Genomic DNA, 23,336 nt, shown 5'->3' with positions numbered 1-23,336 from the left:
AGCCATGCCCCCTTTGTTCTATATGCTTGTCCCTCTGATAACACAGTAGCACAGAGCTTGTGGGTCCTGACTCCCAGAAGGAGAAAGATTCAGAATGGGGATCAACCAGCATTTTTTAAGCCCCTGTTCTGTACTAGGAAGAGAAAGATATAGAGAAAAGGATCATTGTTCTCAGGCATCCTGTATTCTAAAAATACATGTGATATATTTTTATATATGAGGAAGGTCCCAAATAACTTCAGAGATGTCCTGGTGGGTGGGAGGATGTGATCAGCAAAAATCCTCCCATAGGAGGATGGCATTCTGGAGCTTAGCAGAGAGCTAAAGATTTCAAGAGTCAGAGTTGAGCATATGAAAGACTGACTCTGCAAAGATGGAATGTTGTATGCTAGGACCTGGAAATGAGATCCCATTGGCTGAAATATAAACAATATGTGGGAAGAGAGTAATATGTGATACACCCAGAAAAAAAGAGCTGAAGCCAGATGATAAAGGGCGTTAAATGCTAAATAGAAGAGTTGGTATTTGATCCTAGAGGAATTGGAAGCTACTGGAGCTTCTGAGCAATGGTCAGAGCTTTGCTTTAGGAATATATGCCTTGGCAGCTGTGTGAAGAATGAATTGAAGAAACTCGAGATGAGAAGAATAGTTAGGAGGCCCTGATCCATGGTGGATGAGTATATATGAAAGAAATGTTGGAAAGTCAAAAATAAAGAATTGGCTACTGATTCTGTTTTGAGAGGTGAAGGATGGTAAAGAGTCATGGATAACTGAGGTTTTAAAATGTGCCCTCCATAAAAAGAGGAAAGTTAGAAAAGTAGGAGTGGGGAGGGGGCTGAGAAGGAAAGATTTTTTAAAATAACTTTTTATTGACAGAACCCATGCCTGGGTAATTTTTTACATTATGCTTTGCACTCACTTCTGTTTCGATTTTTCCCCTCCTTCCCTCCACCCCCTCCCCTAGATGGCAAGCAGTCCTATATATGTTAGGTATGTTGCAGTATATCCTAAATACAATACATGTTTGCAGAACCGAACAGTTCTCTTGTTGCACAGGGAGAATTGGATTCAGAAGGTAAAAATAACCCGAGAAGAAAAACAAAAATGCGAACAGTTCACATTCATTTCCCAGTGTTCTTTCTTTGGGTGTAGCTGCTTCTGTCCATCATTGATCAATTGAAACTGAGTTAGATCAGAAGGAAAGATATTAAGTTATCTTTAGGACATATTGCCTTTAAAATGTCTACAGCATATCTAGTGGATTTTATCTTCAAGGCAGTTTACAACTGGGAGTCATCTTCCTAGAGATAACAAATCTTTGAGAACTGAAGAGATCACTTAGAGAGAATGTATTGTAGAAGAAGACAAGAGGGTCTAAGAACCTTGAGGGATATCCACAGTTCCATTATAGATGATGATCCTTCAGAGACAACAAAAAGAACAAGTAGAGAGGAGGAGAACTAAGGGAGAACAGTGACATGAAGACCCAGAGAGGAGAAGGATTATGGTTCATGATCCTGGTCAAGAAAACATTCATTATTTCTTTAATTGTGGTCTGGTATTCATGGTAAACTTATTTGAGAAAAAGCAGTGTGAAAATCCAAATTTGCAAGGCAGATAAAATAAGGGAATGGAATTTTCTTTTTTTTTTTTTTTTTTTAAATTTTATTTTATTTAATAATAACTTTGTATTGACAGAATCCATGCCAGGATAATTTTTATACAACATTATCCCTTGCAATCGCTTATGTTTCGTTTTTTCCCCTCCCTCCCTCCACCCCCCCCCCCAAGATGGCAAGCAGTCCTATATATGTTAAATATGTTGCAGTATATCCTAGATACAATACATATTTGCAGAACCGAACAGTTCTCCCGCTGCACAGGGAGAATTGGATTCAGAAGGTAAAAATAACTCGGGAAGAAAATCAAAAATGCAAATAGTTCACATTCATTTCCCAGTATTCCTCCTTTGGGTGTAGCTGTTTCTGTCCATCATTTATCCATTGAAACTCAGTTAAGTCTCTTTGTCATAGAAATCCACTTCCATCAGAATACATCCTCATACAATATCGTTGTCGAAGTGTATAATGATCTCCTGGTTCTGCTCATCTCACTTAGTATCAGTCCATGTAGGTCTCTCCAAGCCTCTCTGTATTCATCCTGCTGGTCGGGAATGGAATTTTCCACAGGCTTAAAATAACTCCTCTTATATTTATAATTTGATTTTTTAAATGTTTTATACTCTTTTTTCCAAGAACATTGTTATTATATTAAGTTAGATCCATTTCTAAAGTACCATAACTCTCCCAAAGGGAAAGAGGGAACAGAAGTTATTTGGGAGTGATAGTCTCACTATCTTAAAATATTCAAAGGCCTATCATTTGGGGAACGAGTTAGATTTGTTTTTCTTGGCCTCAGAGGGCAAAACACAAAGCAATAAAAAGGGAAGGGAGGGAAAGAATTGTCAAAAGGATGATTTTAGCTTAATGTAATAACAGAAGTAGTCTTGAGACTTGTATAGGGTTAGCCATCAAGCTAACTGATGCTGAGGAATTCTGGAATTTCCCATCACTCCCTACTTCAGAGTGTGGTGTACAGCACCCTAGACAGGTAGGTAGGTAGAAACACCTGGATTTTAATTCCTTTGCTCTAGGACCTTGACTAAACCACCTTTCCTGTTTGAGCCTCTATTTATTCCTCCATAGTGATTTATAATGGCCTTTTTACTTTATTGTCAGGTCTCTTCCAGCTCTGACACTCTTAAGATTCTATAATTGTGTGCGATACATTTAGCTGTTAACAAATTAGTCAAATTTGGGCCTAGGCTGACCTTAGGATTTGCTGACCACATGGTTCTCTCAGAGCAGATCCAGAGGACTTTATCTTCAGCCTTTCACAATTTTTGAACCTATCTGTCATCAGAGAGTTCAGATTCTTGACTCCAAGACCTTGAGCCAGCTTGATCCTGTGGACTCTGAAATTAGTGGCATCCAAATTCTGATTACCTTCCCTTTTCATATATTGTTGCTACTACCTTTGGATGGCTCTTTCTACCCTCTGCTTCTCCCTTTTTCTCCTTTCTCACATATTCTAGACATCACAAGTAAATTTTCTAGAGCTTATTCACAAAGGACAAAATAATACACAGATTCAGAAATAATACATGAGGGGAAAGTCATTAGATGTGGATATCCAATAAAATTCCCTAGTTTGAGATTAAATGGTATTATCATTTCTAGCGTAATCCTTAAATAAAGTTTTCTAGACTAGCCTTGATTCTTCCTTGGCCTGGAACTATCTAGATGTCTGTTCCCTTCATAGTCCCAGACTAAAATGGTCTCATCCCCAGCTAAATATGAAATTCATCCACCTGTAATATATTGTCTGGACTGTGTATATTGGTTCATTCTCCTAATCCCAGCCTTACTTTTAGCCAATCTGAATGTCTTCTATGATACTGGGAGAGCTGTGGGAAAGCTGTGGGAAACTAAGATTAGTACGTCAAAATACTTAAGTTGACTTATATCTTCCTCCTATCAAAGAAGTACAAAATATATACAAAAAGGCTGGAAATCTACTTGACACATAAGTGACTGTCAGAACACAAACTAGGTAGGTGATGAGTATACCCCAAGGGAGACAAGAAAAGAAACGACTTCCGGAGTGATAATCTCACTATCTTAAAATATTCAAAAGTCTGTCATTTGGAAAAGGAGTTAGATTTGTTTTTCTTGGCCCCAGAGGAAAAATCCAAAGCAATAGAAAGGAGAGAAGGGAGGGAAAGTGTTGCAGAAAGTATGAATTTGGTTTAATGTTTAAAAAAAAACAAAACCTTTTTAACAATCAGAACTATGCTAGAGTGAAATGATCTCTCTTGGAAATGGTGAATTCTTCATCACTAAAGATCTTTCAAGAAAAGGCTAAATGATCACAAAGAAATTGTGGGGGTTCTTGTTCAAGGGTAGATTAGACTATATGATTTCTAAGATCATCTTTTCTAGCTCTGAGATTCTGTGACTCCCAATGGATCTGAGCCCATTATGGGGAACCAAATACCTATTTCCTATATGGACCTGTGACCTGTTTCCCCACTAATTCCTCATTTTAGCTACCAGCTGCGAATTGAGTGCATGCTTCTCTATGAAGAGACAGTCATCATGCTGGACATGATCCGACCCAAAGCTGAGGTCATCCGTAAGGCCTGTGAGAGTAAGTAGCATCACAGGGGCCTCAGGGGGTGGGACTATATGGCTACAAGCTCAAAAGCTATTACTTCTTCAGTCTGAAAAATAGAAATAGAGAACAGAAGTAAAATCTATAAGAAAAAAGATCAAGAAATCGTATAATATGTGTAGTACAATATGATGTAATTACTGTTTATGATTATTATGTAATGTATGGTTGTATATCATATTATATATGTGTGTATATATGTAGTATAATATATATGATTACTAAAACTAAATCGTATAATATGTGTAGTACAATATGATGTAATTACTGTTTATGATTATTATGTAATGTATGGTTGTATATCATATTATATATGTGTGTATATATGTAGTATAATATATATGATTACTAAAACTCAGAAATCTCTTTTCCATTTTCCTTTTCCCATAATACCATAGATTTAAAATTGAAAAGAACCTCAAAGGTCTTCTATTTCAACCCCACCTCATTTTATAACTGAGGGAACTAAGCCCCAGAGAGATTAAGATATTTGCCCAACATTACATAGGAAATGTCAAGATTTAAAATAAATACTTTGAGGGCAAATGAGAGAACATAACATTCTATTTCACATAAAGGCCCACTCCAGGAGGAAACATGAACTAGCTAGCATGTTAACCCCCAATGATAGGGTTTGGGCTGTCTATTCTTTCTCTTTTTTTTTCTTTTGATACTTTAGTGAAAAAGCACTGGTTTTGGATTCACAAGACTTCTGTTCTATTCTTCCAAAAGAAAGGAAGAAGGGAGGGAGGCAGGGAAGGAGGGAATAAGAAAGGTAGAGGGAAAGGAAGGTAAGGAGGTAGAGAGGAAGAAAAAAAGAAAGGAAGAAAAGAGAGAAAGGAAGAAAGAAAGCAGGAAGGAGGGAGGGATGATTGGAAGGAAGGAAGTCATTTACAACTCTTTGTGATCCCCATGGACTTTTTTCCATGGGGTTTTCTGGGTAAAGATGCTGGAATGATTTGCCATTACTTCTTCTAATGTATGCCCATTTTACAGAAGGGGAACTGAGGCAAAATCTCCAGTGGATGGAGGCAAATATAGGTTAAGTGGTTTGGTCAGAGTCTGAGGCTGCTTTTGAATTCAGGTCTTCCTGACTTCAGGCCCAGCAATTGGGATACACTGAGCCACCTATGTGCTTTCATTCAGTCTCTCTAACTTTGAGTTTCTGACATCTATAAACTAAACTGATCTTAAAATCCCTCCCATCTCTATGTGCTATGATTCTATCACAATAGGAATATCAGCCAATTCTAGAAGGGTTTCAATAGACTCTTAATAACAGAGCAGTAAGAAGCTATTAAAAGATATTGGTTATTTAGGGAATGTCTCTGACCCATGAGGTCAACTATGTCCTCCCCCAGCTTATGCTGGCAGAGATCCTGAGCAGACCCTTAATGACTTTTGTGGGTACCTGGAAACCAGATTTGTTCACAGAACTGAATTATTAAAAACATTCCTTGCTTTGTAGGTCTCCTCACCAGTCAGCGTTTGCCAGTTTTCTGCCAGCTGATTCTCAAAATTGGAAATTTCCTCAACTATGTAAGTTGCCTGCTAGCTCACTACAGCCTACAGGGATTGTCCCCTCTCCTCCCTGCCTCTGGGAGTCTTAGTAATGGTTTTCCTGCTCTCTTCCAGGGGAGTCATACAGGAGATGCTGATGGTTTTAAGATTAGTACCCTACTCAAACTCACAGAAACTAAGGCCAACCAGAGCCGTGTGACCCTACTGCATCACATCCTGGAGGTAGTGAGGCCTGTGCCAACCATTCCTTGGCTCTAGTGGGAACCTCCTTCTCCACATTCACAACTGCTACCCATTGAGGGGGGGAGGGCAGGAGAGGGAGAGAGAGAGGGAGGGAAAAAGGGGAGGAGAGAGAGAGGGGAAGAGGGAGAAGGAGAGAGAGAGAGAGAGGGAGGGAGGGAAGGAGGGAAATAGGGAGAGAGAGAGAGAGAGAGACAGAGAGAGAGAGAGAGAGAGAGAAGGAGGGAAAGAGGGAGAGAGAGGGAGGGAAGGAGGGAGAGAGACAGAGAGAGAGAGGGCGGGGGGAGGAAGGAAGAAAGGAAGGAAGGAAAGAGAGAGAAGAAAGGAGAGGGATGTTAGATGTTTATTATAGGTAGAGCACTGTATTGGATGCTGGGGACGATTTTTGCTATAGAGAACATACCGTCCTCACCTTCATTGAAAGCTGAAATGTTCCTGTTCTTTTCCAGGAAGTGGAGAAAAATTACCCTGATCTCCTTCAGCTCCCCAGTGACCTAGAGCACATCTCCCAGGCAGCAGGGTAAGAAACTTTCCAGGTCATTGCTGTGGCTCAGTATCTGAGAGGAAGAGAACATGGGTATCTGAGTATCAGGGAGAAGAGATGCATTTTTAACTCATCTATTGATCCTACATTTGAGTCATAAACAAATGATTTCTCTTTAGACCTTGGGAAGTGGCTTTAATGGAATTAGAATCTTCACAAATGAGAGAGCATGCAGCTTTAGAAAGATCCTGCTAATGAGAGTTGGAAGACTTAGAGTCTTTTTTAAAATTTATTAAGGCTTCTTATCTTCAAAACATATGGATAGATAATTTTCAACATTCACCCTTGCAAAACCTTGTGTTCCAAATTTTTTTCCCTCCCTTTTCCCCACCCCTACCCCTCGACAGAAGACCTGGATTCTAATCTTGGTGCTGCTAATGACCAACTATGTGGCTTTGATTGAACAAGCCTCTTCTTTTGTAGTCCTCAGTTTTCTCCTCTTTAAAATGAGTGGGTTAAACTAAATTTCCTAAGATCATCTGACATTTTGTCTAAGGATGTCACTTTCTACTTTCATGCACGCATTATATTATTATTTTTATTTATTATTATTACATTACATGTACCATTGACAATGAGGGGGAAATTGCAGTATATGATAATAATATATATAATATAATAATTAATGATCTTTAGCTATTACATTTTGTGATTCTTATCACAGCTCTCTCTGGCCTTCAGTTTCTTCATTTGTAATATGAGAGGAGGAGAGGGAGTAGGGACATCAGGAGAGAGGAAATAGGCATTTCTAGTGTTGATACCAGGTGATCTCTGATCTCACAGTGAGGTCCTTCTTCCACCCCACCCTCTTCACTAACTCTCAGGATCAATATTGACATCATCCACTCGGAAGCCAGTACCAACCTGAAGCAATTGCTGGAGATGGAACGGAAGGTATCTTCAGGAATTCCTGAAGTTCAGGAGCAGTATGAAAAGCCCCTCCAGGCAAGTGACCACCAGCTGAAGCTCCAGGTTGAATGGGGGAGATGGGTGTAAACTCATGGGTCACAGTCAGATTGAGGCAGAAGCCAGTGTGTATTGTACTGGGGAAGCAGCTTCTGGAGAAGACCAGAGGTGGATGGAAACTGAGGAGGAATGTGGAAAAACAGAAACATAAAGAGAGAGAAACTGAGTGACGCAAAAAGAAAAGGGGTTCTGAGTGCGAAGACACTCAGGTTATTCAGCAGGTTTTTCCTGAACTCCCCCCAACCAATGCTTCCGTTCTCCTGTGTACCCAGGCCAGTGCTCAGCCCCACTGTGGGGACTGGACCTGGGAGAGACAGGCCTGGGCCCTGCTTAAGGGAACTCACAGTGTGTGGGAGACAAAGGAAGCAGACCTGGGCCTGTCCGCAGCAGAACCAAGGTCCCCAAAGTGAGACTGAGCAGATTGAAAGTGGAGAAGAACCAGACCCTTAGGGAGTTGTTCCGCCAGTGGATAGAAGGCCAGTGAGCTCTCTTCTCAGCCCCACTTCTCTGGCCTTTGATGGTGGCTTTTAATCTGTGTTTACCAAGTAGGGAATAGGTTTTCACATCAGCTGCTATCCTAGGAGAGGACTTTTTTAAACTATTTGTTCTTAGAAGCGGCTTCTTGAGTAAATAAATAAGCATCGTTGACTACATCTGGATCCTTTCTATGCTTGATCCCAGAAGAAAGAACCAGGCACGAGAGAGAAATTGCAGAAAGACCTGTTAGGCAGAATTTTCTTTACATTCAGAGCTATACAAAAACAGACTAGGCAGTTTTGGGAATCTGCAGGCTTCTCATCATGGGAAGTATTCAAGCTGAATTGTTGGGGATACCGTCAAAAAGATTCTTGTGTTGGGGAGAGAGAATACCAGATGCCTTCTAAGACCTTCTCCAACCTGAATTTTCTACCTAGTGATATATTTGTAAATGTTTAACAACTGACTCTCCAAAGGGGAAAAAATTCATAGAAAACATACTTTTAAGTTTATTCTTTATTATTAGCATTTTGTTTGTCACCTTATTAAATCTGTAGACAATTAATAAAATAATAAATCAATTTCTAATTTGTAGCACTTATCAGATGTTCACAGTGGAAATTTAATTATCCCCTCTCTCAAGCTGGGTCAAGCCACCTCCAGTACATGTATGGGTTCATAAATTGCAGAAAGATTAATTTGGGGCCAATGTGGGAAAAAACTTTCCCTAGTACTGAAAATAGCAGATCCACCAGAGGTTCTGTGATTCATGCATGGGATGTCTGAGCAGCGCTCACATACAGCTAGACTGAATGGATGATTCTCCCCAGGATAGCATCTCAGCCTCCAGGGAGTTAGAGGAGGAGTTTAAGGTCATTGAGAGGAAGAAAGTGGAGCTGGCTGATTATCTCTGTGAGGATGCCCACAAGCTCTCCCTGGAGGACACCTTCAGCACCATGAAGACATTTCGAGAACTTTTCATCCGAGCCTTGAAGGTAAGTGGCCTGTGAACAAGGGAACACTTTCATTCAGTGCTACAAATACAAATTCAGATTGCACAGATATCCACTTGGTACTTACTGGGTACAAAGAACATTTATTGGACACATTTGAAACCCTCCACTTCCAATAAAATTAGTTTAGATAAACCAAGCATCGATTAAGCAATGACTGTATGCATTTATCTTCCTGAGTTCAAATGTGGCCTCGACACTAGTTATATGACCCTGGGCATGTTACTTAACCCTGCTTGCTTCAGTTTTCTCATCTGTAAAATGAATGGAGAAGGAAATAGCAAATCACTAAGAAAACTCCAAATGGAGTCAAAAGGGTCTTATGTGACTGAACAACAGTAACACTGTGCTAAGTGCTGAGGATACAGAAACAAGTGAGACACACCATAGTAAAGATCCCTGGCACCTACAGGCTACTTGTAACTTCCTCAAGCTCTTTCATATCTCTTTTACCATTTCAGCTTCACAGCTTCCCTGTTGTGAAAGAAGAAATTCTGAATCCCATGTTTACAGCTGAAGATACTGAGACACACAAAGGGACAGCTTAGTTTCGCAGGGAGCTAGTGGCAGAATTAGTCCAGAAGCTTGCATTGTGTACAAGGATTTTGGTTGGAATCCTGGTTGATACTCACTCACTAGTCACGTTAGCTTGGGAAAATCATTTCCCCTCTCAAAGGCTTTTCTGCAAAATGGGAGTAATGTTATACAGCCTGCCTCATGAGATTGTGAAGGAAAAAATTTCTTAACCATAAAGCACCATGGAATGTGAATAGCTGTTCATTTATTATAGAAATGGAATCTAATTTTTGAATGGCCCTGTGACATAACAGATAGAGGGCTGGCCCCAGAGTCTAAAAGATAATAGATTTAAGTGTTGCCTCCAACAAATTCTATCTGTGGGCAAATCTTCCTTAACCTCTCAGTGTCTATGGACAACCCTCTAAGGCTCGGATAACCTTCCAAGGCTGACTTACAGATGAATTCCCCGTCTTCGTCAGTAGAGGGAGACTCCATACTTGGAATTTCCTACACCAAGAAAATCTTTCCCATTACAATCCAAAGCTGTCATCTAGGGAACCCTAGATTCCTGGGGTACTTGTGATAATAAAAGTGAATACCTGTGAGGTTTCAGTGAATTCTTTACTTAGTCTGACAATTTGCATCTAACTTTTTCCCTTGATTGCCTTGAGTAGTATCACCCAGCTACTTTTCTGCACCCAGGAAGTTAGGGTACTCATCATCAGGACATTTTAGCTATAATCTGAGATGTCAGTCTGGGCACATTGGAAAGAGCTATTCAGACATAGTGCCTGCTTATCTCATACTGGGGGGACTCCCCAATTCTCAGCCCCACTCCCTTGCCTGAGTCAGTCAGACAATTATGAAAACAAGTTCCTTGCCCATCTTGGACAGACAGACAGAAGGATTAAACAGGTCTCTGCCCTGTGTTTGGAGAGATCGCCATCTGACAGATAAATCTGTAAATGAAATCCTTTTCCATCTCAGTAATTATTAGGCACTTAACTGTGTCACACTGACACAGGAGAACCATGAATAGATGATTCCTGCCCTCAGGGAGTTCCTCATCCCAGAGGAGCATTCACACATATGTGTTCAGTCACAGACATAGAGACACCTGAACAGAAACATAAAATAATTGAGAAAAAAGTAGGACTGGGAGTAAGGAAGTCTGTTCTAGACTCACAACATGTGCTCTCTCCCTCCCTCTCTCTCTGTCTCTCTCTTATTAGGAGAACAAAGACTGGAAGGAGCAGGCTGTGAAGGCAGAGAAAAGGAAGAAGCAGCTGGAGGCTGAAGAAGCCAAAAGGCCCCGTGGGGAAGATGGAAAGATCAGTAAGCACTGGGAGACTAAAGCCAGAGGGTACCTAAATGAGCAATTTAGGCTACTGGATAGGGAGGAATCCTTTCCTCCACCTACTTTTCAATCCCAAGCCCAGTTTTTCCAACCCAAAACCTAGATGCAAGGTTTCCCAAGCCATTCCTTGCACCAACCTACCACAGAAGGCCCTCCCTGGTTAATTCTGCCAGAGATTCCAGCAGCCAGCCTCTTAATCCTATACAACTTTAGCCTCTGGAAATTATTTTCTTTCTAAATACCCTTACATCCTTTTTAGATTTCCTTCCTCCCCTTGGGGGTTCTTGAAGGGCAGAGGTTATAGCTTCTTCCTCCCCTTCAGATCTAGAGCAGAAGCTGTGTCTTCTACTCTTTTGGTCCCAGAGAACATAGGACTGTGCAGCTTCTATCTGTAGAGTGACTGGGGGACTCTTATTTCTGTAGTTCGGAAGGGAACCGTGAAACAGGAGGAAGTGTGTGTCATTGATGCCCTCCTGGCTGATATCAGGAAAGGTTTCCAGCTGAGGAAGACTGCCAAGGGCAAAGGGGATTCAGAGAATGGCCTAAAAGGGGTATCGACTGAAACCTGCAAGGAAAAAGAGGCTGGTAAGATATGACTCCCTTATTCTCTTGATGGCCCTCCTCTTCTATACCTACCCATCCTCCAGGGCTGAAATCTCACCTCCTCCATGAAGTCTTCCCTGCTTATACCCAACCTTGGTCATCTCCTTTTCTGCACTTTTATAAGACAGAGTAGGGGTCACACAGTGTATTTTAAGTATATGAATATGCTCAGAGAGTATATTCTCTTTGGGGTTGCCCTTTCACTATGAGGAAGGGAGCATAGAGAGAGAGTAAACAAGAAAGAAGTCATACCTGCCCCAGATCTCTTATTCCCTATTATTTTAACTAATTTCACCAGGAGATAGGAAAATATCTCAATTCAGTTTTAACAAGCCGTGATTTCAAATTCATACCTGAGATAAGGATATCATCAAAGGCAACACTCCAGTGAATCAAATCCTAGCACATTCTCTTTTTCCCAACTTACAGCCAGGAGGACAAGCATTATGGGGAGCCTCCATCAGGCTTGGGGATTCCCAAGTTTCCCAGCTCTCTGTTAAGTATGGCCAGATGGGATTCATCCCTGTAGGCTTCTGAGTCTTTGAGGAACCAGACAGTTCACTCAGAAAAGCAAGTAGGGAATGGAACCCCTTTGATCTGAAACCCAGGTCCTTGGCGGGGTCCAACTCATTTCCCTTTTACAGCACCAGAAGGATGATCTCACCTGCATTCTGTCTCTACAGATCTGCCAAGCTCACAGGTGTCAGCAGCCTGCTCATGATGTCGCTGAAATTTTGTCCATAATTACCCCTGGGTGACATAATTAATTTCCAACAGACCACTCCAGACTGGTATATGTGCCACTGTAACCATAACCTTGGATTCTTAGCTTTTCATGAAACAGGGGCTTGCCTGACAACTGACCCTGGATCTATCAGTTATTTTTAGTCCACTAATATGGGCAGCCGGATAGTAGAATGGAGAAAGTTTTGGATTTGGAATTAGGATGACCTGGGTAAAAATCCTACCTCAGAGACTGTGTGATCCTGGTCAAATTGCTTAAACTCTGCCTTAGTTTCCTTAGCTGTAAAAACAGATAATAATAACATCTACCTCATGAGGATCAAATGAAATAACATGTAAAGCATTTTGTAAACTCTAAAGCTGCATAAATGTTATATCATTGTCATTATTTTAATGTCCTACTCATATTAATTACAAAAGAATTATGAAGGAAGACACTCTATATTAAATAAATTATTTATTTATTAAAATATTATTTATTAAATAAATTAATAAATTATAATAAATAAATAGAAGTATGTATGAATGATTTTACATATATGCATATTTTTTCTAACTGCAAACTCTCTGAAAATTAGCTTTGGTTCATGTGGCATAGTGGAAAGAATTATGGATTTAGGATTTGGATCCTGTTTCTGCCACTAACTTGCTTGTCTGATGTGGGACAAATTATCTAGTCTTTTGGAACCTTAATATTTTCAGCTGTAAACTGGAGGGATTCAACTGGGTGATCGTGTTTTATTTAACATTTTCCACCAGTTACATCAAAACAATTTTTTCTACATTTGTGTTTGAGGTTTTTGAGTTTTAGGTTCTCTTCTTGGTTCTCCATCCACAATAAAGAAACCACATGTAAAATTAAGCAAAACATTTCCATAAAAGTCAAGTTGTGAAAGAAAACATAGATTTCTCACTCTAATAAAAATAAAAATCCTCAAGAAAAATTAAGTTAAAAAGAAAGAGATGAAGTAATAGAGTGAGTGCTTCAATCTATATTGAGACAAAATTAGTTCCTTTTCTAGGTATGGATAGGATTTTCATCTTAAATTCTTCAGAGTAATTGTGAATAATTATACTACTGAGAATAGCAAAGTCATTTACAGATGGTCATCTCAGAACATTGCTATTACTTTTTTTTTAATTTATTTATTAATTTTTTATTATAGCTTTTTATTTACAAGGATACATGCATGGGTAATTTTTCAGCATTGACAGTTGCAAAACATTTTGTTCCAATTTTTTCCCTCCTTCCCCCCCACCCCTTCCCTCAGATGACAGGTTGACCAATACATGTTAAATATGTTAAAGTATATGTTAAATACAATATATGTATACATGTCCAAACAGTTATTTTGCTGTACAAAAAGAATCGGACTTTGAAATACTATACTATTAGCCTGTGAAGGACATAAAAAATGCAGGCAGACAAAAATAGAGGGATTGGGAATTCTATGTAATGATTCATAGTCATCTCCCAGAGTTCTTTCGTTAGGTGTAGCTGGTTCAATTCATTACTGCTCTATTGGAACTGATTTGGTTCATTTCGTTGCTGGAGATGGCCACGTCCATCAGAATTGGTCCTCATATTGTTGTTGAGGTATATAATGATCTCCTGGTCCTGCTCATTTCACTCAGCATCAGTTCATGTAAGTTTCTCCAGGCCTCTCTGAAACCATCTTGCTGGTCATTTCTTACAGATCAATAATATTCCATAACATCCATATACCACAATTTATTCAGCCATTCTCCAATTGATTTGGATCCTATTTCTGTCACTAACGGGCAGTTTCCAGTTTCTGGCCACTACAAAAAGAGCTGCCACAAACATTTTTGCACATGTGGATCTCTTTCCCTCCTTTAAGATCTCTTTGGGATATAGACCCATGAGTAACACTGATGGATCAAAGGGTATGCACAGTTTGATAACTTTTTGAGCATAGTTCCAAATCGCTTTCCAGAATGGCTGGATGTATTCACAATTCCCCAACAATGTATCAACATTGCTATTACTTTATTTACATTTCATTTTGTCCACTTTCCCGTTTTTTTTTCCTGAAAACATCTTGCTCATCATTTCCCAGAGAACAATAATATTCCATCACAAACACATGCCACAGTTTATTGAGCCATTCCCCAACTGATGAGCATCCCCTCACATTCTAATATTTTTGCTCTAGAAAGCTGCTATGAAATTTTTTGCCCATAGAGGTCATTTTCCTTTTTATTTTTTGTTTCTTCCAAATCTCTTTTGGCATTCATACTTATCAACTGGATGATCTTGAAGGTCCATTTATAATCCTCTCCTGATTTCTATATAGACTTCTATAGGCAGAGGATATTCTGATGCTAGTGATTGTGTGCTTCATGGAGACTCCTGAGTTAAGAACTAACATAGCTCCTAATGGCTTATTTTTTTATGAGATGCTCGGAGTGCCCTTGCCTGTTTCTGTCTAAATACAAACAATTCCTGATCTGGGGAAGTTCTCCTAGTTGGGAACCATGACACATATAAAATGAGGTCACTGTAAGACTGTGTGACTCAGACTTAAGGGCTAATAGGAGCTCCCTGAAGGGAGAGTTTAGTGAGGATGGGAGGGAGTCAAAGTGGGTTTCCTGGAGAAAGCGGCGTTCAGGTTAGGTCTTATGGGGTGGAGGGGGCAAGGGGACGAGACGTCCAGGACACAGCCATGACACGCGCGAAGGCCGATATACAAGTAATGATCTGATGTGGTGGGGTGGATGTGGCTCTCCAGAATAAAACCAAGTGAGAGGCAAACCACGGCCCCCTCCAGAGTGGTTATACCTTGCTGACATCCTGTGTTTATTCTCAGCAGCCATAAAGGAAGCGGGCAGCGGCCCCAAGCCGGGGCAAGGCTTTGACCTTGCTGCTGCCACCGTAGAAGAGACCTGGCACCAGGACAGTCCAGGTGGCCCTGGATCTGTCAGGGTCACCAAAGGAGTCAGTGGCCATAGCCGCCCAAGCTCAGAGGGCAACAGAGCTTCCACCCCCGAGCCCAGCTTTTCTGAGGACCCTCATCTGGTGCGGCTTGATGACTCCACGTCTCTGAATCCCCCCAAGTTTTCCAGTGGCCCTCCCCCTTGGGGCACAGATGTGGGCAGCGAGGTTGATGCCGTCGGGGCAGAGGATCAAAGCGCAGACCACCGGGCTGGCAGAACGGCCCAGGGACCCAAGGATGGCTGTCAGAGGTCAGAGGACGCAGAGCCAACTCCTCCCGAGCTGGAGGAAGAGGAGGAGGAGGACACAGCACCAGACTCCGTGCTAGACACGTCTCTGGACAGGTCTTTCTCTGAAGGGGCCATCACAGATTCCTCAGGTTCTGGGACTCTCCCTCGATCCCAGGAGCGGACCAAGAAAGGATCTGGGAAGCGCAGGAAGAAGCGGCATCCCAGGAGCCACGAAGGTAACTTCCTTTGTCCATTCCCAGGCCCTGTACGCTAAGTCAGAGCAGCTGATGGTGTTTCTTGCAAGGTCAGGTGGTACCCGCTCTTCCTGGAGTTTCTGGGGATACCAGCTAGAACTCATTTCTCAGAACCCCCAATTCTACACTGAGCCCAGACCTCGGCCAGCCCTCTTGTAAATACACATCTTTGGTCACTAGGGAGGCCTGACTTTAGAGAGTACGATTCCTCCCCCAGTGAGGTCGCACTAAGCTATCCTTGTCCTACCTCACACACTAGCAGCATGATCCTGGGCAAGTCATTAACCTTTCTCAGCCTCAGTTTCCTCAGCTGCAAAATGGGACTAATTATAACATCTACATCCCAGTATAATATATATTACACAGATAACCTTATAAAGTGTTTTTCAAGCCTTAATGTGCTATTAAAATGTGCCAACTTCATTTCATTTCATTTTCATATGTGAAAGACGCCATGTCTAATACTAATTAAACTTTCATTCACTTTCCTGCTGTCTTTCAGACAGGGATTTATGGCTAAAACTCTCTCGTATTTCACCATGGATGAGAAAGGGTTACACATACACACACACACACACACACACACACACACAACACACACACACACACACCTTCTTTTAGTGTGGCAGTCACACATAGTGGATAGAAGAAATGGACTTGGAGCCAGGAACCCCTTGAGTTCTAACCCATCTCAAGCACTTAGCTAGCTCTACTTATCCTGGAACAAGACACTAAAAATCTCAGTCTCAGTTTCCTCATCTGTAAAATGGGAATGACAGTGCACTTAATTCACTGCTTCATCCATAGGATTGTTAAAAGGTTCAGGTGACAGGTAAGGTGCCTTTACAAATCTCAGGATATATTCAATACTCATTCACTCACCAATCTCTATACTTATTGCTCTCCAGACCTAGCATGGAAAAATACTTGAGCCGTCCACTGGACCAAGAATTAGGCTCTACAAACAGAAGTTATTAATTATTGAATTATTATTGAATAGTGTAGAGCACTTCCAATGTGGCCAAAGCCAGATTAAAATGTAACTGGGCAATAAGTAATAAATTAAAATAAAGTAAAACAAACAACATTACAAATGAAAGTTAACTCAATATGTGGCCAGGATATGTCTGAATCAGTGGCCCCATTCCTTTTTAAATTAGACATCATTGATAGAGAGCTCTGCTTTTTCTCCCTCGTTTTTCCTGTCCCCAAGGAGTTCATCTTCTCAGACAGAACTGTGGATATCCTTTTTTTGTTCTGTTGTGGGTTTTTTCTTTTCTTTTCTTTTTTTTTGGCTCTGTGTGACAAGCTATTTCATGTGTCTTTTATTCAAAAGCAGAGGTTGAGTCTGATTCTGGAGATGATAAAACAAAATGGCATTGTGTGGTCCAGTGAGGTAGGTAAATGGACAAGGACGCTTCTTCTTGTAGACTAACCTGGGTGGCGATGGTGGGACGTGCTCTCCCCAGTCCTGTGTTGATGACTCTCTGCTAATGTGGTGCTTCTCCCTCGAAGGTGTCAGGCTTCTCTATGGGTGCCAAATGTGTGCTCTTGGTAGCCCATTGGACTCTACTTCCTCTCGTCTCCCTCCTTCCTCGTCTTCTCCTTTCTCTCATTCCCTAGATGAGGAAAGATTGCTGGTTATTTTAAAATGCCAACATTTCCATGTTAAGGTAACCACTGGTCTCTCTTCTGCTGACTGTTCCTCTCCTGCACTGATTGAAATACAATTCTAGGTCTACCAAAAGGCAGTTCTTTCTGTCCGGGCCTATCACTGCTAAGCTTTATTGAATGGATTCACTAAGTGGAAACTGAGGCCCTAAGGGGTCATGATTTGCTTAGGGTCACAGAATCAGTAAGTAGCTAGGCTAAAATTTGAATCTAGAGCCTCTAAAATCCAATCCCAGGGGTCTGTTCCACTGTCTACTAAAAATCTGGGTTTGAATCTCAATTCTGATACTAGCTGTGCCATTGGGAAAGTTTCCTTCTCCTCAGTAAAATATGGAAGCATCGCTAAGTTCTTTTCCTATCATTCTAAGAATAGGAAGTAAAATGATCTAAGACTGACTGAAATTACACTCAGATTTTTGCTGGAAAATTGTGAAGCCATTTGTTCAGGCTAAAGCAGAGTCAGAATTGCAGCGTCCTCGTGTACCCGTCTCCTCGGCTAACCTCCCCACTAACAAGGGGATCTTTCCCCACTGCAGTCTGTGCTGTGCCCCTTCTAGGAAGCTGGCAGCATGATGAGGATGGAAAAAAGAGAACGGTCCCTTTTAACAAAACTCTTTCTTCTTTCTTCTTCTCTACAGGTATCAGGCCCAAGACTATAGCCAAATAAGGAAGGTTGGGGACAAAGGCTGATTCATCATGCACTCTACTGCAATGGCATCCTGGGACTGAGGACACTTTTACCACAAAGGGAGAGGGGTGGGAGAGCACAGGGAGAATTTCAGGGACAGATACTCCTATTCCTTCGGAGTTCTGGACTGGGAACTAGAGCCCCTAGAACTCAGTGCCTTACGTCAATGGGACCCTGCAGTGGCATCTGCTGAGCTTGCTGAACAGTGACATCCAGGCTTGGGATAGAAGGCAGTGGACAGAACTTGTTTTGCATCCACAGGATGACTCCTGGCAACTTCTTTCCCATTTGGAATGCAGCAAGAGAGGAAAGCTCTAGCCTCCACCTTGTTTGGCCCAGTCTCAGACCTACTGCTCAGTTAAACTAGCAAGCCCAGCCACACCCCCAGACCAAAGCCTCATCCTTCCCCATCCCTTCCCTATAGCTCTTTTTTTTCTTAAAGTACCCCTGGGGGCAAAGGCTTTGGGGATTGATGGGAAGAGCGTTGTTGATATTTGGTGGTGATGAGCTTCCAGTGAATTTCCCAGTGCATCAGCAATGGGGCAGTTAAAAAATTTATCAGTTTCTGTTCTTCCTGGTTTACTATCCTAGCTTTTACCCCCCGGCATGTATCACTTTGTAAATAATCATTCCTTTGGAATAAAAATAACACAACTCCCTTGTTTATAGTGCATTACAGTTTACAGAGCACTTTTCACAACACCTTATGAAGAGTTTAGTGCAAGTATTATTCCCATTTGTAAGATGAAGAAATTGAGCTCAGACAGTATTTGACTTGTTGAAGACTATGCTAACTGAGAGGTGGATTTTGATAGGGAGTTGATTCTCTCCATCATCTTGGATCATTGACTGACCTGGGTGCCACCTAAGTCTGATGGCCATTGTTCTTTTTAATTGTATGATTAAAAAACAATGGGGTGAGGTGGGGAAGCTGAAGGGGTAAGGAGATGGAATCAGAGGGCAAAGCGTGCCATCTCCCCCCCCCCCCTGCTCCCTCCACTGCCTTCTGTACTCCATTCTTGTTGAGTTCCATCTAATCCTTCAGAACTAAGGTTTTGATCTCTCCACATCAGCACCCAGCAAACTTCATTTTTTTTTTTTACTCAAAAGAACTGGCTTCTTAGTTCATAGGGGTGGATGGAAGCCAGCCACAGGAAAGCCTACATCCAGTTTATATGGGGATGAGTCGGTTGGAAGAGGCCAGCAGGGGAAACAGTCTGAGAAACCAGGCTGGCCACACAATCTTCCAAAATTATTTTAAGAAATAAAATGTTTATAGCTTCCTTTATTCATTGGAATAAGTGTCAAATCTCACTAAGGCAAAGTAAGCCTGTCCGTCTGGCTTCCTGGGACGCCTCCCTCCCTTTCCTAGCAGCCCACCATCCTCCCTTGGTGCAGGGGACACCTGCAGATGATGAAGAAGGGGGAGGCGTGTATCTCATGGCCTTGACTGTGGAGGCTGATGGCTTAAAAAATCTCTGTCATGCACCTTTTCTTCCTCCAAGAGAAAAGTCGAACTCCTTTACATATCCTGCTTCTGTGGGGATGTCTGAAGATCCTTATCCGGAGGAGAGGTGTTCCTGAAAGTAATAGGCAGATTCCCCTCTCCCTGAAGACTGATCCTTCTTACCTATGGAAGTTCTTATCACAGAGGCCTAACTAGTGGGGGGTAGAGGATAGATCTGTTATCACTGTGGAGTTCCAGATAACTCATGGGCTTGAGTGAGCCCAGCTGTCTCCTCCCCCAAAACAGCTGCACTGCATGGGTCAGGCACTGAAGCTGATGCTCCTCCCCAACCCCAATAAAAATGGATTTGCCCAGGACCACGTAACAGCTATCCACCATTCTTTGCTGGTTTGTGTTTCAGAACTTCCTTCTAATGCTAAATTCTGATTCTTTAGAGATATCAAAGTGTGTCTGGCCTGATTTGCTGTTTTTGATTTTTGTTTTCTGGGGTTTTTTTGAAAGCACAGACAAGGACCTAGTTGTCTTTGTCTCTTTGGTTGGTGGCGTTGTCTTTCTGTCTCTCTGGCATTGTGGCAAAGCCCATGGAGAGCCAACTTTGGATCCAGGAAGACCTGGCTGTGTGGAAGGCCGGAACATGGCTGTATGACCCTGAGTGGGTGTGGGTATGTGTGTGTGACCCTTTTGGTGCTTCTTAAAACTTTTTCCACTCACGATCCCTTTTTGCGGAAGAAAATTTTATGTGGCCTCAGGCATATAGATGTATAAAATAAGTATACAGATCAAATGCTTGCTGATAAATCATAATTTCTGCAATCCCCACATTTACTTATAAGACACCCCATACAGGATAAGAAAACACAGTTTAAGAAGCAGACCAAATAGAGACTTGCATCCGCGGAGGGACTCCTCACTCTGGAGGTCCCTCAGGCAGGGAGAGTGCTGTAAATAAATCACAGAATGAACTCATCCCTCTTAATTTACACTTCAATCCTTGCCTAGGAGTCCTCCTCTACTCCTCCCCCCCCCCCCCCCCCCCCCACCACCACACATTCAGCAAGCACTAATGGTGAGGAGAGCCATCGCATCACCCTCTCATCTAAATATATGTATATAGAATCATTATCTCACATCCAATGGTAATTGGCCTTTAACTGCTTTGAGGTCTCAGATTCAAGTACACTGTTTCAGCCCTTTACATCAAACACCACCAAAAAAGGGGGAGGGAATGCTATGCTTTGATCCACATTCAGTTTCCATAGTTTTCTCTCAGGAAATGCACTCTACTGCAATGGCATCCTGCACTTTCCATCTCAAGTTTATTGGAATTGGTCTGAATCGCCTCATTGTTAAAAATAAAAAAGACAAGTACATTGCAGTTGATCATCACACAAATCTTGTTACTCTGTAGTGTTCCAAGAGAGAACTTTCTAATTGTATCTTCGTAAACTCAGTGTCAAAACTAGATAGGATCTTAGAAATAAGGGAATGAAAAAACTTAGGCCTAGAGACAGGATCTTCTAGGCCACAAGGCCACACAGTAAATTTGTCAAAATTATCTTAGAAGATGATTGGAAGAGATACCCAAATGCTACAAGGGCAAATGGGGGTGAAGGATTGGGGTTCCCTTTTCTATGGTGCTTTGTAGCTCATCAAGTACTTTCTTCTACAGTCTTCTAAGGGAGGAAATGGGAATTACCTCCAGTCTACAGATGAGTAATCGGAGACCCAGTTACAAAAATAGCATCTGGGGACCTAAGTCCCTGACATTTAAAATCAGGGCTCTTTCTAGTATTCACTGCTCCCTGTGAGTGCCTACCTCTGTGCTATCTGGACCCTTACATAGAACTGGACAGGACCATCTGGTCCCTTTTTACTCCCATTTTTCATTCCCCTCGTTTTACATTTGAGGAAACAGGAAAGAGAAGTTAGGTTTGCAAGGTCACCTATGTTACAAATGGCAAAAAGGGGAGTTGAGAATTTTATTAACATCTCCAATTTCTCTTTTGGGTTTAAGGCTACCTATAGAGGCAAATTCATGTATCCCCAATATTGCCTTCACTTCTGCTCAGATTATGGGTCTGCTGGAGAGAGGAGGGTGATTCTAATTCTAGACCTGCATGTGACAGCCTGAGCCCCAGCTGCTGGGCCCGGCTTGGCCATTTTTAGAAAAGCTCCTTCCTCCTCATTGGCTCAGCCTGTCAGCTATTTGAGACTATGCTATGGTACCCTAAGTCTGCCTGAAGCAGAGGATTGGACCTTGATGGCCTAGCCCCAGGCCCTTTTGGCCCCAGATTTGAGCTACAAGGTTTATTTATGCATTTGCCCTTTGTTCTGAATTCTGTTTTTGTGTATGCCTTGGGTACCCTATAGCTCCTCTTTTTACCTCTAGCTTTTTGTGTTTAAATAAAGTCTTTGTTGTGACTTTGCTGATGGTCTGCACTGGCACTAGGTCATTATCATGTTATTCTCTGATGTCTTCACAAATGTTTTGTACCTCCTAGAACACATTGTCTTTCCTAACGCGTGCTGCTACCCTACAACTTGTGCTTCCTATAATATTAACTGCTTCATCAACTGTCTCCTGCTTCCCATGGCAGACCTTCTAGTGAACCAACTTTTAAGCCCTTTTTAGGACTGTCTTCCTTACCTGCTTACCTGTGCTTCCCACAAAACTCTATTATTTCTCCCTGACATTGTGCCTTCTGTTATACCCTGTTTATCCCTCATGTCCTGGGCCACCCTTAACTCCTCTAACTTCCATCCTCCCCCTCTCCCATACACACACCCTGTCTCTTCAAGTACTTTGAGCCTCCACTTATGTTCTAGGCTACTTCTGACATCTTGACTCCACTCAGCCTTTTGTCTTCCATATTGCCTTGGGCAGTGTAGTGGGTAGGGTGTCAGACCCAGAGACCTGGATTCAAAGCCTACCTCTGATATGTATGTATATATGTATATGTATATATGTGTGTATATATATATATATTATATTATCCATATGATCTTGGACAAGTCATTTAATATCTATGGAACTTGTGGTTTTGGCTATAAAATAGGAGAAATACTTGCAAAGATCCAAGAAAAATATTCTGCCCATGTCATCCTTTGTCCCTTTAAACTCTTCTCCTTGATAAGCTTATCTGCCTTCCAGGTCCAATTATCTCTCAAGTCCATGTGTCTCATCCAAAACTATCCCCTAGTTTAGAACTCTAGTCCAGCTTTGCCAGCATCTATGAGGTACCCCAACACAAATTCAGCATACCACCATCAAACCCAAATTTCCTGATTTCTGTTGAGGGCACCCCAGTCCTTCCAATTACCCAGGTTTGCCACCTCAGAGTCATCCTTGACTCTTCCTGCTTCCATGATCCCCATGTCCAAAAGTAGCTATGTCCATTCAGTTTTCTTCCTTTAGAAGATCCATGATCCCCAAGTCCAAAAGTAGCTATGTCCATCTAGTTCTCTTTCCTTAGAAGATCTACCCCATTTCAGGCCTTTACTATTTATAGTCTATTATAATTGATTTCCCAATTTCTAATTTTCCCCCTCCCTAAAATATCCTCCATATAACTGCCAAAATGATCTTCCTAAATAAAGCATATATGAGACTATGTTTAAAAAAAATTGTTAAATTTTGTTTAAAAATTCCTTGTTAAAAATTTCCGTGGTTCCTCATTGCCCCCAAAATAAAATAAGAATTCTTCAGGCAACACCCACACCCCCACAATCATACTCCTCCCTTCTTTTTCTGGCTCATTTGGCATTTCCCCCCATCACATACTGTAATGAGTATCCAGTATTAAACATTTTCCTCTATCTCCATTTTTTTTTTCACTTTTTTGTCTTTAGAAT

The 23,336-nt window shown here is 41.6% G+C and overlaps 1 protein-coding gene across 4 annotated transcripts in view; it reads left to right on the top strand.

Annotated features, from left to right (window-relative positions):
- The window catches only part of INF2 (inverted formin 2), an 80,076-nt gene extending 61,387 nt beyond the window's left edge, over positions 1-18,689 (top strand). The window contains exons 13-23 of one of the 4 annotated variants that reach the window (XM_051978269.1): positions 4,109-4,209; positions 5,702-5,772; positions 5,869-5,976; positions 6,444-6,514; positions 7,363-7,483; positions 8,812-8,976; positions 10,746-10,848; positions 11,294-11,455; positions 15,052-15,639; positions 16,994-17,053; positions 17,967-18,689. In XM_051978269.1, the coding sequence (XP_051834229.1) occupies positions 4,109-4,209; positions 5,702-5,772; positions 5,869-5,976; positions 6,444-6,514; positions 7,363-7,483; positions 8,812-8,976; positions 10,746-10,848; positions 11,294-11,455; positions 15,052-15,639; positions 16,994-17,052 (1,549 nt within the window). In that variant the 3' untranslated portion in view covers position 17,053; positions 17,967-18,689. Of the gene's footprint in view, positions 1-4,108; positions 4,210-5,701; positions 5,773-5,868; positions 5,977-6,443; positions 6,515-7,362; positions 7,484-8,811; positions 8,977-10,745; positions 10,849-11,293; positions 11,456-15,048; positions 15,640-16,993; positions 17,054-17,966 lie in introns of all 4 variants that reach the window. The other 3 variants (XM_051978267.1, XM_051978268.1, XM_051978270.1) reach the window with 3 other exon arrangements.
- The last annotated feature ends 4,647 nt before the right edge of the window (positions 18,690-23,336 follow it).

The sequence above is a fragment of the Antechinus flavipes genome, chromosome 2, assembly GCF_016432865.1.
Source record: "Antechinus flavipes isolate AdamAnt ecotype Samford, QLD, Australia chromosome 2, AdamAnt_v2, whole genome shotgun sequence".
Lineage (NCBI taxonomy): Eukaryota > Metazoa > Chordata > Mammalia > Dasyuromorphia > Dasyuridae > Antechinus > Antechinus flavipes.
Note: the sequence above shows the minus strand (reverse complement) of the source record. Positions and strands in the feature narration are given on the sequence as shown.